We start from the raw sequence: 13,126 nt of genomic DNA on the forward strand, positions 1-13,126 counted from the left end.
CGTGTTGATTTTTGTCCACGGCCTCAGAGCAGGCGGACAATTTATGGAGAAGCGGTCTTTAGACCTGAAGGCTCGCCGGAAACAAGGGGCCTCAAGCTCCATACGGAGCTTGATAAATATGCCCCAGGGTCAGGACTGTCCAAGATTTAAAGGCAGGCAGCAAGTGTCCAAACTTAGGAAGGTCACATGCAGGAAATTCAGCAACAAACTGAAACTAGAAACAGGAAAGACTCTAGTGCCAGAGCAAGGAGTAAAGGCATAGGCTGCTCAATATGTAATCAGAGAGCACTTCCCTGATTGGCTAGCATCCAGAGCGGGTGATCTGGGAGGCACACATACCTATGATAATATTCTTTTCCAAACCCTGCAAGTAAACATCTTCTAGTGGCAAAAACAGAGCAAGTCAGACTCTGAACCTGGAGTCCCTGTTTTTATCTTACGTTGATCAAAATAAGGGAAGTGACCAGTGGCGTCCCCACAATGAAGTTTGCATTTTAGCATGAAGAAAGCTTATGGGATCCTGACAATAGCTTATGACGACTACATAGGTTTACTCTTCAACAAGGGATACCATGTGAAAAAAATAAATGTTATAACAGAAATAAATAGGAAAGTTAATTACAATTGCAAACTCTGAATCATGAAAATGTAATTTTGACTTTACTCTTTAAATGGCTCAATACATGATATGACAAACAGCAAAGTAAAACCACTGTTAACACCAATGGAGATGGGATTCCGTAATAGTGTGTAATTTTTAAATATTCAAATGTCTGTTTTATGTTAAAGGAATAGTCTAATCAAAATTAAACTTTCATGATTCAGATAGAGCATGCAATTTTAAGCAACTTTCTAATGTATTCCTATAATCAAATGTTCTTTGTTCTCTTGGTATCTTTATTTGAAAAAGCAAGAATGTAAGCTAAGTAGCCGATCCATTGTTTGTTCAACACCTGGGTAGCGCTTGCTGATTGGTGGCTAAATGTAACCACGCGATTGCCTCTGTGAGGATGGTTTTATACAGGATATTGATTTTTTTTTTCATTTTTCTTTGTTTTCTAATGTTTTTAATAGGCTTGTGCATTTGTTTCATCACAAATGGAGATCTGCGCTAATCCCAAGCCTTTTTCACAAAGCCCCGCACCGCACTAAGAGGGCGATTTATCAAGCAGAGGGGGACATGGGCGCATTTACGCGCCCCTGTCTACCGCAGCTCGTCTCTGACGGGCTGAATTCCCCTGGAGGAATTCAGCATTGCACACAAGCGCTATTTTGTGCTTGTGTGCAATACCTCCCCCTACCCGCTTACAGCCAATCACGCGTGGGCAGGAGCTGTCAATCTTCACTGGTCATACAAGACTGGTGAGATTGAATTTGACCACCTTAGAAGTAGCGAAGAGGTAAGGAAAGCAGCGGTCTGATGAACGCTGCTTGTTAAATATGGCGTGCAGGTTCTCTTGTGAGAACCTGCAGCCGTAGTGGGTCGAAAGGTTTGCAAAGCCTTTGATAAATCGACCCCTAATAGGAAGCTTAGGAACCATTCTTTTCAACAAATGATACATATGAAAAAAAGTAAATTCAATAATAGATGTAAATAAAAAAGCTACTTAAAACTGAATGCTCTATCTTAATCATGAAAATTTAATCTTGATTTTCACACTCCTTTAAAGGGACATGAAACCCATTTTTTTTCATGATTTAGGTAGAACATACAATTTTAAACACCTTTCCAGTTTACCTCTATGATCAAATTTGCTTCATCCTCTTGGTTTGCTTTGTTGAAGAAGCAGTAATACACTACTGGTTGATAACTGAACACTGGGTGAGCCAATGACAATCAGTATATATATATGCAGCCACCAAACAGCATCTAGAACCTAGGTTCTTTGCTGCTCCTGAGCTTTCTTAGATAAACCTTTCAGCAAAGGATAACAAGAGAAGGAAACAAATTAAATAATATAAATAAATTGGAAAGCTGTTTTAAAATTGTATTCTCTATCTGAATCATGACATTTTTTTTTTTTTTAGTGGTTCAATACCAGCTACTCCAGCTTACTTTTAAAATATAATTGTCATGATCACAGTTGATGTAAATTACAACATGGCTTCTGGATGGATAAAAACTCAATTTAGAGTCAACTTAGAAAATAAATGTATAAATAAGAAGGTATACTGTATTTAGAGCAAGACATTTCTGATGCATTGTTTCTTTGCAATGAGTTTACAGTTATTTTGACAAATATAATATGTTTTGCTTCTAGAGAAGATCAGGTATGATTGGAAGTGAGTGCAACATTCACCAAGAAACTTGTCAAAATATCCTAAATGTCTAACCATTTTTAATCTTTCTTATGAAGAACCTCAATTTGCTCTGACAGCTTTTGCAAGAACTCTATTTTGGTATGTTTTCCATATGATAGCTTCTCTGAAATGTGACTCCCTCCACTGTTCACAAACCATTAGTTTTCAATTTTGTTACAGAAAGAAAATAAGTCTATAAACCTAAGAGATCTTGTAGGTAGACAACTACTGAGCAACAATTTTGTTATTTATTTTTCTAAACATAAAAAAATGCATTAGAGGTTCATAGTACAGAGAGTAACTTAAAATACTGGTAATAGAGTAATACATGCTGGGTTGGACCTGATAAAGACTATATTTTGCTTTGCACATTTTTTTCTTTAATGTGTTTTGATATTAATATGAATTGATTGATGAATTACTTTTCATGTAACTTTGCTATTTTTAAAACAAATGCACTTTTCATGTTACTTTGCTATTTTTGAAAAACTGCACTACGAAATAGTCCAAATATGAAAAATGTATAACTGTTTTGCCTCATTTTAAAATTTTTGCTTAATTTTTATAGTTTCAAAGGCCACAAGAGCAATACCCCCCCACTAAAGTTTGGTACCGTTCCTAATGGTAGCACTGAGAAGAACATTCGTAGCAATTACCCGGATATGCACGCTTACATGATCAAGTATAACCAGAGGCATGTTGAGGATGCCCTGCAAAATCTTAAAACTGGGTAAGCATTAATAAAAACTATGGACATTACTTTGAGAGACGTATGTATTTAATTCACATAGGTTAATACACTCAAATTAAAGACCCTATTTTAAATGATGTTATGCACATTTACCCTTAATATGTTAATTTTCTGCTTTCTATACCACGGGGTAGATTTATAAACTGTTAAGTGGACATAATTTGCTGTCCGCATTTAACATTGCACAAGCATTTCTGGTGAAATGCTTGTGCAATGCCACCCCTGCTCACTGGCGGCCAATCGTCCACTAGCAGGGGCTGTCAATCATCCCGATCGGATCAGGATGATTTCAATCCGCCACCTTTTAGGTTAAGAAGCAGCGGTCTTATGACTTCTGCTTCTTAACTTCCATTTCAGGCGAGCCTAAAATGACGGGACTCTGAAGCGACATCCGTTTCTTTATAAATGGAGCCCTACATGTATTATTCATTTCATATGCTTTTACAAATAAATATAATTAAACCATTTTCTGTAGAGATGCACTCTTTTTTTAAGTAGCACTAATTGTGGCCAAAACCACCTTTATTCTTTGCCATTGCCTAAAGTTTGTAAACGTTTTGGCTTTTGAACAAATAAATGAGAACTTTATTTGAGCACAAATATTACAAACAGAAGCTTTTGGAGGCATTAGTGTATTTTAAAAAAATTAGAGGAAATTCTAGTCCATATTTTTTTTTCTTACTTCCATATAAAGGGTCAGATTACGGGTAAAATGCAAACATTCGCGCGCAAGCGTTATAGTGTTTGTCACTATTGTTTTTGTGCAGGTTAAATGGCTGGTATTACAAGTTGAAAATAAATGAGATTGCTTAAGGGCAATCGTTATTTATGCTAGAATGATAACCGTGTCCTTAGAGCTGTGGTTAACTGTTTAGTGAAATAAAAAAGATGCACAAAACACATCAAAAATACATTAAAAAGTAGAGTTACACTCATACTAACACGATCTAATAAAAATTATTAAAAAACTTATTACACACAAAAGTTATAAGGGGTCAAAGATATGAGGTCTCAAGTGTTAAAAAAAAGCAGGCAGCTAAATTCCTGATTCCCAAAAACTGGAAATCGTTGAGGATACCCACCCTTTCTGACTGGAAAAAACATGTAAATAGAGATTTGCAGCTGGAACGCTTCAGGTACTGGAGAGATGATAGGATCGAACTGCATTAATATATGCTTGAACTATGGAAACCCATAAATACCTGAATACATAGATATAAAACACATAGCGGGATATGTTGACCCATCCCTCCTCCCAGCACCCCCTTCCACCCCCCCCCTTTTTTTTAACCTTTTTTTCCCTTCTCTCTCTCATTCCCTCCTTTACTCTTCCTTTTCTATTCTCCTCTTCACTACTACTTCAAAAACTTAATTACTGGTTATAATGACTCCTGTGTGCTGAAGATTTGGCACACTTAAGGACCCGCACATATTGATTGGTGTGTGTTTTTACACCAAAACATAAGAGTTAATCTGTGTTATTAATATCACTGTATTGAATAAGACTTGGCAAATCACGTTGCTAACAAATTATTATTCTGTATGTTCCCATTTATTCTGTAACCGCCGTGGGAACGGCGTAAGGCTCACATTGTAACTAGAGCCAAGTCTGTCATATATATATATATACATTATGTTTTAATAAAGCTTTTTCAAAACTTAAAAAAAAAAAAGCAGGCAAAGGGATTTAACATTGAAATACATACATATACATGTCTATAAATGTATATGTATGTATATATATATATATATATATGTATACAAATATGGATACAAATATATATATACATGTACATATATAAGTGCATTGGAACCCTTTGCTGTTAAGTAGATGAAAACATGTAAAAGCATATTTATACAATATTCATATTTAATAAAGTGTTTAACTATGTATTTGCTGCAAATATTTCACATTCCAATGTTCTGCACATATCAGAATATCTATACAATAAAGGAGAGAAGCAGGGACAAGATTCAAATGCAGAGTACCAGTTTAAAATTAAAACACACGTGAATAACAAACTCACAAGATAGAAGATAAAATGAGCACATCAACCGCATAAACCCCACAATCAGGATACGATCCGATATAAGCATCCACTGGCAGTTGTATCCGAGGTCTGTTAGAAAAGTTACTCCCAGCACGATAGTCCAAAGGTTTTGACTGGTAAGGTTCTTTACCACTGACCACTCTAGGAGATTCCGCTCTGGAAGTTTGGAAAAAACACGCCCTCGGCTAGAACCAACCTCTATGCAGCGAGGATCTATGGTTGCCTCACAGGGACAATATTGCTGTGCAAAGACTGCTACGTGTTTCATCCCAATCAACGGGACTTTGTCAAGAATACTTTGAGTTTCTATTGTGTTCCTTATAAGCAATTTCATCACTAATGCCCCCATAAATAAAATATTATTATTGGCAGTTAGATGATTGGTATATGTGATATGGAACACAACGCAAACACCAAACAACAATAAATATTGAATTAATAGCACACAAATTAAAAATACATATGCACAGTTCATAAAATTCCTAAATTTCATACTTCATGTAAAGTTGAACAATTATGTTCTTACTTTAAAATCCATAATAAATACATTCTAATATACCTGTCATTACATAATGTACAATAAAAGATAAAATACATAGGGCAAAAAATGTATATGTAATAAAAATCACTACAAGAAGAAGAATATATCTGAACACAATACCTAAAACTCTCTAAAAGCAAAATAGTAATATAGAATATACTAAGTCAGAGGCCACTTAAAATAGGTACCTATAAAGCTTATAAAAAGGCTTGGATGTCTAATTCAATATTTAACCCCTTAGGCTCAAGACAATCCGGAGTCTTAATCCAATATGTTTCCCTTTGTCTAAGCCTAAATAGTCTTTTTGTATCCCATTTATCATGTGCAACCCATTCTACAATTTTAATATTAAGGTCCATGGGATAATGGTTATTGCATAATTTAAAATGATAGGAGACACTATGATTTTTTAATCCTGATTCAATGTTCCTAATGTGTTCTCTTAGTCTGTACTTAATTTTCCTTTTCGTTCTACCAACGTTAATTTTGCCACATTTACAGTTCAATTGATAAACCACATACATTGTATGGCAAGTACATCTACTCTTACACTTATATGATCTGCTTCCATCAAAATTGGAAAAAGATGCATGTTATTATCTATACAAGGACACATAATACAATCTTTCTGTTTGCAAGGGTAAAGACCCATAGATGCTCCACACCAACTCGTTAGAGATCCTACTTGTGCTGGTTGTCTTAATTTAGTTGGAGCAATATAGTATGTCCTTATTCTTCCTAAAGACTACCTCTGGTCTATCACCCAGAATATTGTTCAATACGGGATCCAATTTAAAGGGACACTGAACCCAATTTTTTTCTTTCGTGATTCAGATAGAGCATGAAATTTTAATTAACTTTCTAAATTACTCCTATTATCAAATTTTCTTAATTCTCTTGGTATCTTTATTTGAAATGCAAAAATGTAAGTTTAGATGCCGGGCCATTTTTGGTGAACAACCTGGGTTGTTCTTGCTGATTGGTGGATAAATTCATCCACCAATAAAAAAAAGTGCTGTCAAGAGTACTAAACCAAAAAAGCTTAGATGCCTTCTTTTTAAAATAAAGACAGCAAGAGAATGAAGAAAAATTGATAATAGGAGTAAATTATAAAGTTGCTTAAAATTGCATGCTCTATCTGAATCACGAAAGAAAAAATTTGGGTTCAGTGTCCCTTTAAGCACCTTTCAATGTTAGTTAAGAATATTTGTAATTTTATAATGTTGATTGTTGTATCTGGTTATAAACTTCAAACTATTTTCTTGTTGTTGTTTCCCTACATGGGTTTTGTTGGACTGATTCTTTATGTTGTGACCTATCCATATCTGCCACTTTATTTCTAGCCTCATCCAACAAATTTGGATTATATCCCTTTTCTAAAAAAATGTTGGTTAAAATAGCTTCTTTGTTAAAATCCTCTGGGTTGGTACAGTTATGCCTAATCCTCTGATATTGACCTAGTGGGATATTCCTTTTCCATTGTCTTAAATGGCGGCTTTTTGCGTTAAGGAGGCTGTTCCTGTCTGTGGGTTTATGAAAGTTTTAAACACATACCCTATTAGTATTTTTATCATAATAGAGGGTCAAATTTAAAAAAGTAATTGATTCCAGAGAACTCTTCTAAGGGAATTTTAAATTGTAGGAATTATCATTCATATATGAGATACATTTATCTATTTCACCCCTGGAGCCCTGCCAAACTAGTAAGATGTCATCAATAAATCTATAATATTTAATAATATTCTGTATATAGGGATTATGGTACCATATCATAGTGTCTTCAAATTTGAACATATAAAGATTGGCATACAATGAGAAAAAAGTGGTCCCCATAGCCGTGCCTTGTACCTGTTTGTAATATATTCCTTCAAATAAAAAGTAATTATGACTCAGAATAAAATGAATAGCATCTAGAATAAATTGAGTCTGAGATCTCGGTAGGTGACTCTTGTCTTGTCAAAGTGCTTGGCCACTGCTATACTCTGTTCATGGGGTATACTGGTATATAGAGCAGCAGCATCGCAAGTGATTCAAATAAAATCATGATTCCAAGCTAAACCTTCCATTTCGCTTATGTCATCTATTGTGTCTCTGAGATAGGCTCTAGTGGATGTCACTAAAGGTTGCAAATAAGAGTCAATGTATTTAGACAAATTATCACACAAAGAGCCTATCCCAGAGACAATTAGCCTACCGGTGGATTGAGGATCCTTGTAGACCTTAGGTAAGTGATAAAAACTCGCTATTTTAGGAGCGACCTCATATAAAAACTTGAATTCATTCATATTTATAATATTTAAGGCTTTAGCTTCAGATAAAAATACAAAAAGTACCTATCTATACTTGTCAGTGGGATTGACCGTTAAGGGTAAGTATGTGTCAATTTCGTTGAGAAGACGATATGCTTCATTCAAATAATCCCTCCTATTTTGTACGACATACCTCCGCCTTTGTCGGCAGCTCTAAAAATAATATTGGACGCATCACTTAAGGTTTTCAGGGCTAGTCTTTCTTCCTTTAAGAGATTGTCTCTATAGTATTATGGCTGATACTGGGGTATTTTAGACAAAGACTCTTTATCTTGGCAAACTAATCTTTTGAATATTTTAATATATTCTGTTTGACTATGGATCGGATAAAAAATTGATTTACGCTTAAGAGAACAATGTTTGATAGGAAAATCTTCCTCATCTGCATACATAGATAAACCCGACAGATTAAGATCAACCTGATCATTTTCTGTAAATTGATTGTCCTCTAGACTCGCCAGAACATTTATAGTGTCAAAATCCACATAGCAGAATATGTTCTATGTATTTATAAATAGATATTCCAATATATATTTGTATATATCTATAACTATATTTAATTATCTATAATTATAGATATAGGTATATATTTTACCAAAATACCATCAGATATATGTAGAAATATTTATTTTTTAATACATAGAACATATTCTGTTATTTGAACAACATTGAAATGTGAAATATTCATATTTTCAGGTTGGGTTGTTAGTGCAAATGAGAATATGCAATCGTGTTTGTGCGAGAGTGAGCATTTTTCACGTTTTTTTTCTTCATTGACTTCTATGGGGGAATATGTGAACGCGCACATAATATTCTAACTTTGGCTTTTGGTGCTCGTCAGGTTAGCACAAGAACGAAAACAGTTTACTTTGAACTCATAATACGCAAAAATCTTATTTCTAGTGTAAATAACGCTCAAGCTGTAGTGTTCATTTGCAATCCACTCGTAATGTAGCCCAATATGTTTAATATATGTAGTGTTCCCGTGTTAAATTTATATTTCAAAATATATATAAAATATATATAAACAACTTTCTCATCACATACGTAGAAATATTTTTAAAAGTTATTATGTCAGTTTGAAGAAACAATCAGTAACACTAAGGGTGTGTTACTACTAGGGGGTGCACAGGACCCTATATGATTACTATGTAAATAGGCTAAGAGAGAAGAGAACAAGAAATTACATGTAATAACTATAATAAAATATACTATATGAAATAATGTAAACAAATAAGAAACAATTCTTATAAATATGGGACTATGAGAAACATAGGATACAACACAGATAATAACAAATACAGTAATAAGAAATTCCTGAAAGGTTCTTATCTGGAAATGCTGTCTTCTTCTGCAATGTTATATAGATGGTAAATGTCCCAATTGGGGTGGGAATAGTCCCAAATGATGAATGTGATCAAATACCAGGATGATCAATGATAAGGAACACAGATGATGATGACTGGAGTCAGCTGCTTTCTCAGGGAAATCAGGATCTAAGAGCAAGTTTTCTCTGTGAAAAAATCACAAAAAGACAAAGGCGCCTCCTGGTGTAATACAGTTGTTGAAAGAGATTTGTTAGGTTATCAAAAAGGTACTCACTGCAGCACCCAATTGTGCTAAATCAAACAGACTGGGATCTCACAGTGTCCCAACTCACTGACACTGCAAGGAAACTGGTTTCTCCAACGTCTTGCCGGACTGACAGAGCTCAGACTCTCACAAAGAGGTTTAAATAAAACCAAATTTTATTAATAAAATAAAAATCTCAGTGTCTCATGACACTAGATATTAAAAGAACAAGCAACGCGTTTCTCAGACTGCTGTCTGTTTCATCAGGCTTCTAATGATACAATGAGAGTACTGGCTTAAATAAAAACATATGACCAATCCCAGTTCATTAACACCGGACACACCCAACCAGGTGTACTAAGACCTAATTGGTCTCAATATAACCACTGGCATAATAAACAAAATAGAATGACAATCTCTAATCATCTAAAAACATTTTAAACATTTATCATGAGAATGAGTATATATATATATATATATATATATATATATATATATATATATATATATACACACACATAAGGGTTAACATAATGAGTCTATCCAATCTTGTGAACAAGGTCTTATCATTGACATATATATTCCTTTAAAATATAATTACTGAAACATGACCCACATTACCTCTGTATTAAAACTTTAAAAACAAAAGTCAAAATAAAATGTTAAATTACAATATATTTGTCAAAACGGAACCTTTGTGCATTCTATGCTCTTTATGCTTAATTACAGATATGTATATAAATAGAAATATATATATATTATGCCAGTTTGTCACTTTTTACAGCATATTAAAGAAAAACAACAGTTCTTTCAATCAAAGTAATGCTGATTATTTATTATCGTTGTAGGAAACTTGATGCCTTTATTTATGATGCTGCTGTTCTTAACTATATGGCTCGTAAAGATGAAGGTTGTAAACTGGTCACTATTGGCAGTGGGAAGGTGTTTGCTACTACAGGCTATGGCATTGCATTACAGAAAGGATCAAAGTGGAAACGACCAATAGATCTTGCATTGCTGCAGTTTCTTGGGGATGGTAAGTCTCTTCTGATTCTTTTAAATAATGCTTCAAATGTCTTGAATTAATTGTAATAACTGCGAAAAATATGTGATTTATTTTATAGCTTGGGAATAAATGAAAGTTAGGAACTTTTGAATACAGCAAAGAAACTAATTCAACAAACTACATCAAAATGCAAAAATCTCTAAATATCCTTCCAAGAGATGTGTGGCATCCCAAGAATTGCCTATTAGAGATGTGCAGATAAGAAAATGTAGTTTCAGACAAAATTTGTGTTACAAATATTCTGGGAATTTTTTTTTACCCAAATATTCATTGGCTGCTCTATTCGGTTTTTATTTCTTTTAAAATTAAACAAAAATAGAATTTTCAATAAATATTTACATTCGTTTTTGTTAAAATGAATGTAAATGTTTCAAAGCTACAGATGAAAAATGTACGTTTAGCTACAATACCTGCCTTAATGTGCTCTCCAGAGCATGAGGAGCATAAGTTAAGTATTAAACGATTAAAAATAAATAAAGGAAACAAATGATTACGGACAATTTTCATCCGTTTTTAGTTTTCTTTATTTTATTTGGTGCATTCATTCAGATATTCATTTTGTTAAAATCAAATGAAAATTCGATTTTCGTGACTTACGTACATTCGTCTAAAAACGAATGCATGTCCTTAATAAGGCTCTAACAAAAGCTAAAAATTTAAACAGAGAAGACATTTTATCAAATAACAAAACCACCAACACAGAAAATACATTTGGAAAAGAAACCATCTTTACAACACAATACAACTCTGATTTCAATCAAATCAAACACATAATACAAAAACATTGGCATATAATACAAATAGATCCTGTCCTCAAACATTTAGTCAAGGACACCCCCAAAATTGTTTACAGGAGAGCGCCCACACTCAGAAACCAGCTAGCTCCCAGTAAAAAAGTTAAACACAAATTAACTAATAAAATATCACACCATCCAAACAAAAACAAGGGTCTGTTTGGTATATTCGGAATTTTCAAATGTGGCAAGACAGGATGTGGATCATGCAAAATTATAAGATCAGGTACAAAAAATTTCAAGTCCACAGTAACAGGCGAGTCATTTCAGATCCCTATTTTCTTCAATTGCAATTCTTCTTTCACAGTCTACCTTATGGAGTGTATATGCGGCCTCCAATATGTAGGCCACACCTCCAGGAAGCTGAGAAACCGATGGGGAGAACACCATCGCAACTGCAAAAATTCCAAAAAAAAACAAAATCAAACACAGTATACCCAATAATTGCCTGACCAAACACAATGGGAACCCATATATCTACAAATATATCCCCGTTGACTTCGTTCCCAAAAGTTCAGATTACAATAGACTCAATAGACTCAGACAACGCGAGACATATTGGATCTATCGGTTGAAGACACTGTATCCTTATGGGCTTAATGCTAATCTGGATTTGGCAGCCTTCAATTGATGGATCCTCAGTTTTATTTTCAACCATCTCTTCATCATCCCACTTTCCAATGACTGATACTTATTTTCCCACATCCTTCAAATGCTTAGGTCATACAGAAATTTCTGATTTATACATTCACACAATATTAGTTTACACCTACACATATTAATAAGTTTGTTGTTTCACATGTTACACTTCATATTCTTTTTGCACCAAATATTTACAATAATACCATTGTTTTTATATATATTAACTGGCAGTTTCACTGTCATGGTGATCATGGCATATATGTTATGCCCCCCTTTTTTTCTTCCTAACATTGTTATTTATAGGTTTTCAATGTAATGTGATTCCATGGGCAACCATTGGTTTCCAGTATCCCTATTTTTCATCTACTTTACAGTGGAGATAAGTTAAATATATATTTCCATACAAACACACACATCTCAAACACTTCAAACATTCCATTACAAATTACTTTTTCTTTTACATTATACATACATACACACAATATCACTTACAAGCAGACAATCTGCTACTAAACACAAGTTCATACATCTACTTATGTTTACATTATCAAGCTATCAGGTATACCATAACTAGAGTTTTTCAAATATGGAACCCCTCACCACACCGGGCTGGCAACAGTAGATATTAAACATAGTGACATTCAAAGATTAAACAAGATATTTTTTAGGAAATACAGTGTAAAAACATTTCATATTAGCCTGACAAATATTACATCTACCCAAATTAGCTCCTAACTATTTGATACAAAATCACAACCTCATAGGTTACCAACGGAGCCACCACACAGGTCTTTCATTGATCTTACACGCATTCTAAGAAATCCTATTTCGGCCATACACTGTTTTATATGACCTTGCATACAAAACAGTGTTTATATGCATGGTCATAGGTTTCCAATACACAACAAAGATTTTCAGTATCAACATCAATCCACAAATAGATACAAACTTGCAGCACGCCTACTACTAGTCAGGTTGTAACAATTTCATTAAAACAAATATATATAACAAAGTGAAAGAGCCTTATAAAGGGTTTGTTTATTTTGTTATATTTTTTCCTACTATGCCAATAGTTAGTTAGATTGTAACAATTTCACAG

The 13,126-nt window shown here is 33.8% G+C and overlaps 1 protein-coding gene across 1 annotated transcript in view; it reads left to right on the top strand.

Moving 5' to 3' along the window:
- GRIN2D (glutamate ionotropic receptor NMDA type subunit 2D) overlaps positions 1 to 13,126 on the top strand; it is a 666,498-nt gene that overhangs the window by 544,833 nt on the left and 108,539 nt on the right. The window contains 3 exon segments of the mRNA XM_053690671.1: positions 2,870 to 2,893; positions 2,895 to 3,031; positions 10,374 to 10,561. Coding sequence (XP_053546646.1) covers positions 2,870 to 2,893; positions 2,895 to 3,031; positions 10,374 to 10,561 — 349 coding nt within the window.

This window comes from Bombina bombina, chromosome 8 (assembly GCF_027579735.1).
Source record: "Bombina bombina isolate aBomBom1 chromosome 8, aBomBom1.pri, whole genome shotgun sequence".
NCBI classification, from domain to species: Eukaryota; Metazoa; Chordata; class Amphibia; order Anura; family Bombinatoridae; genus Bombina; species Bombina bombina.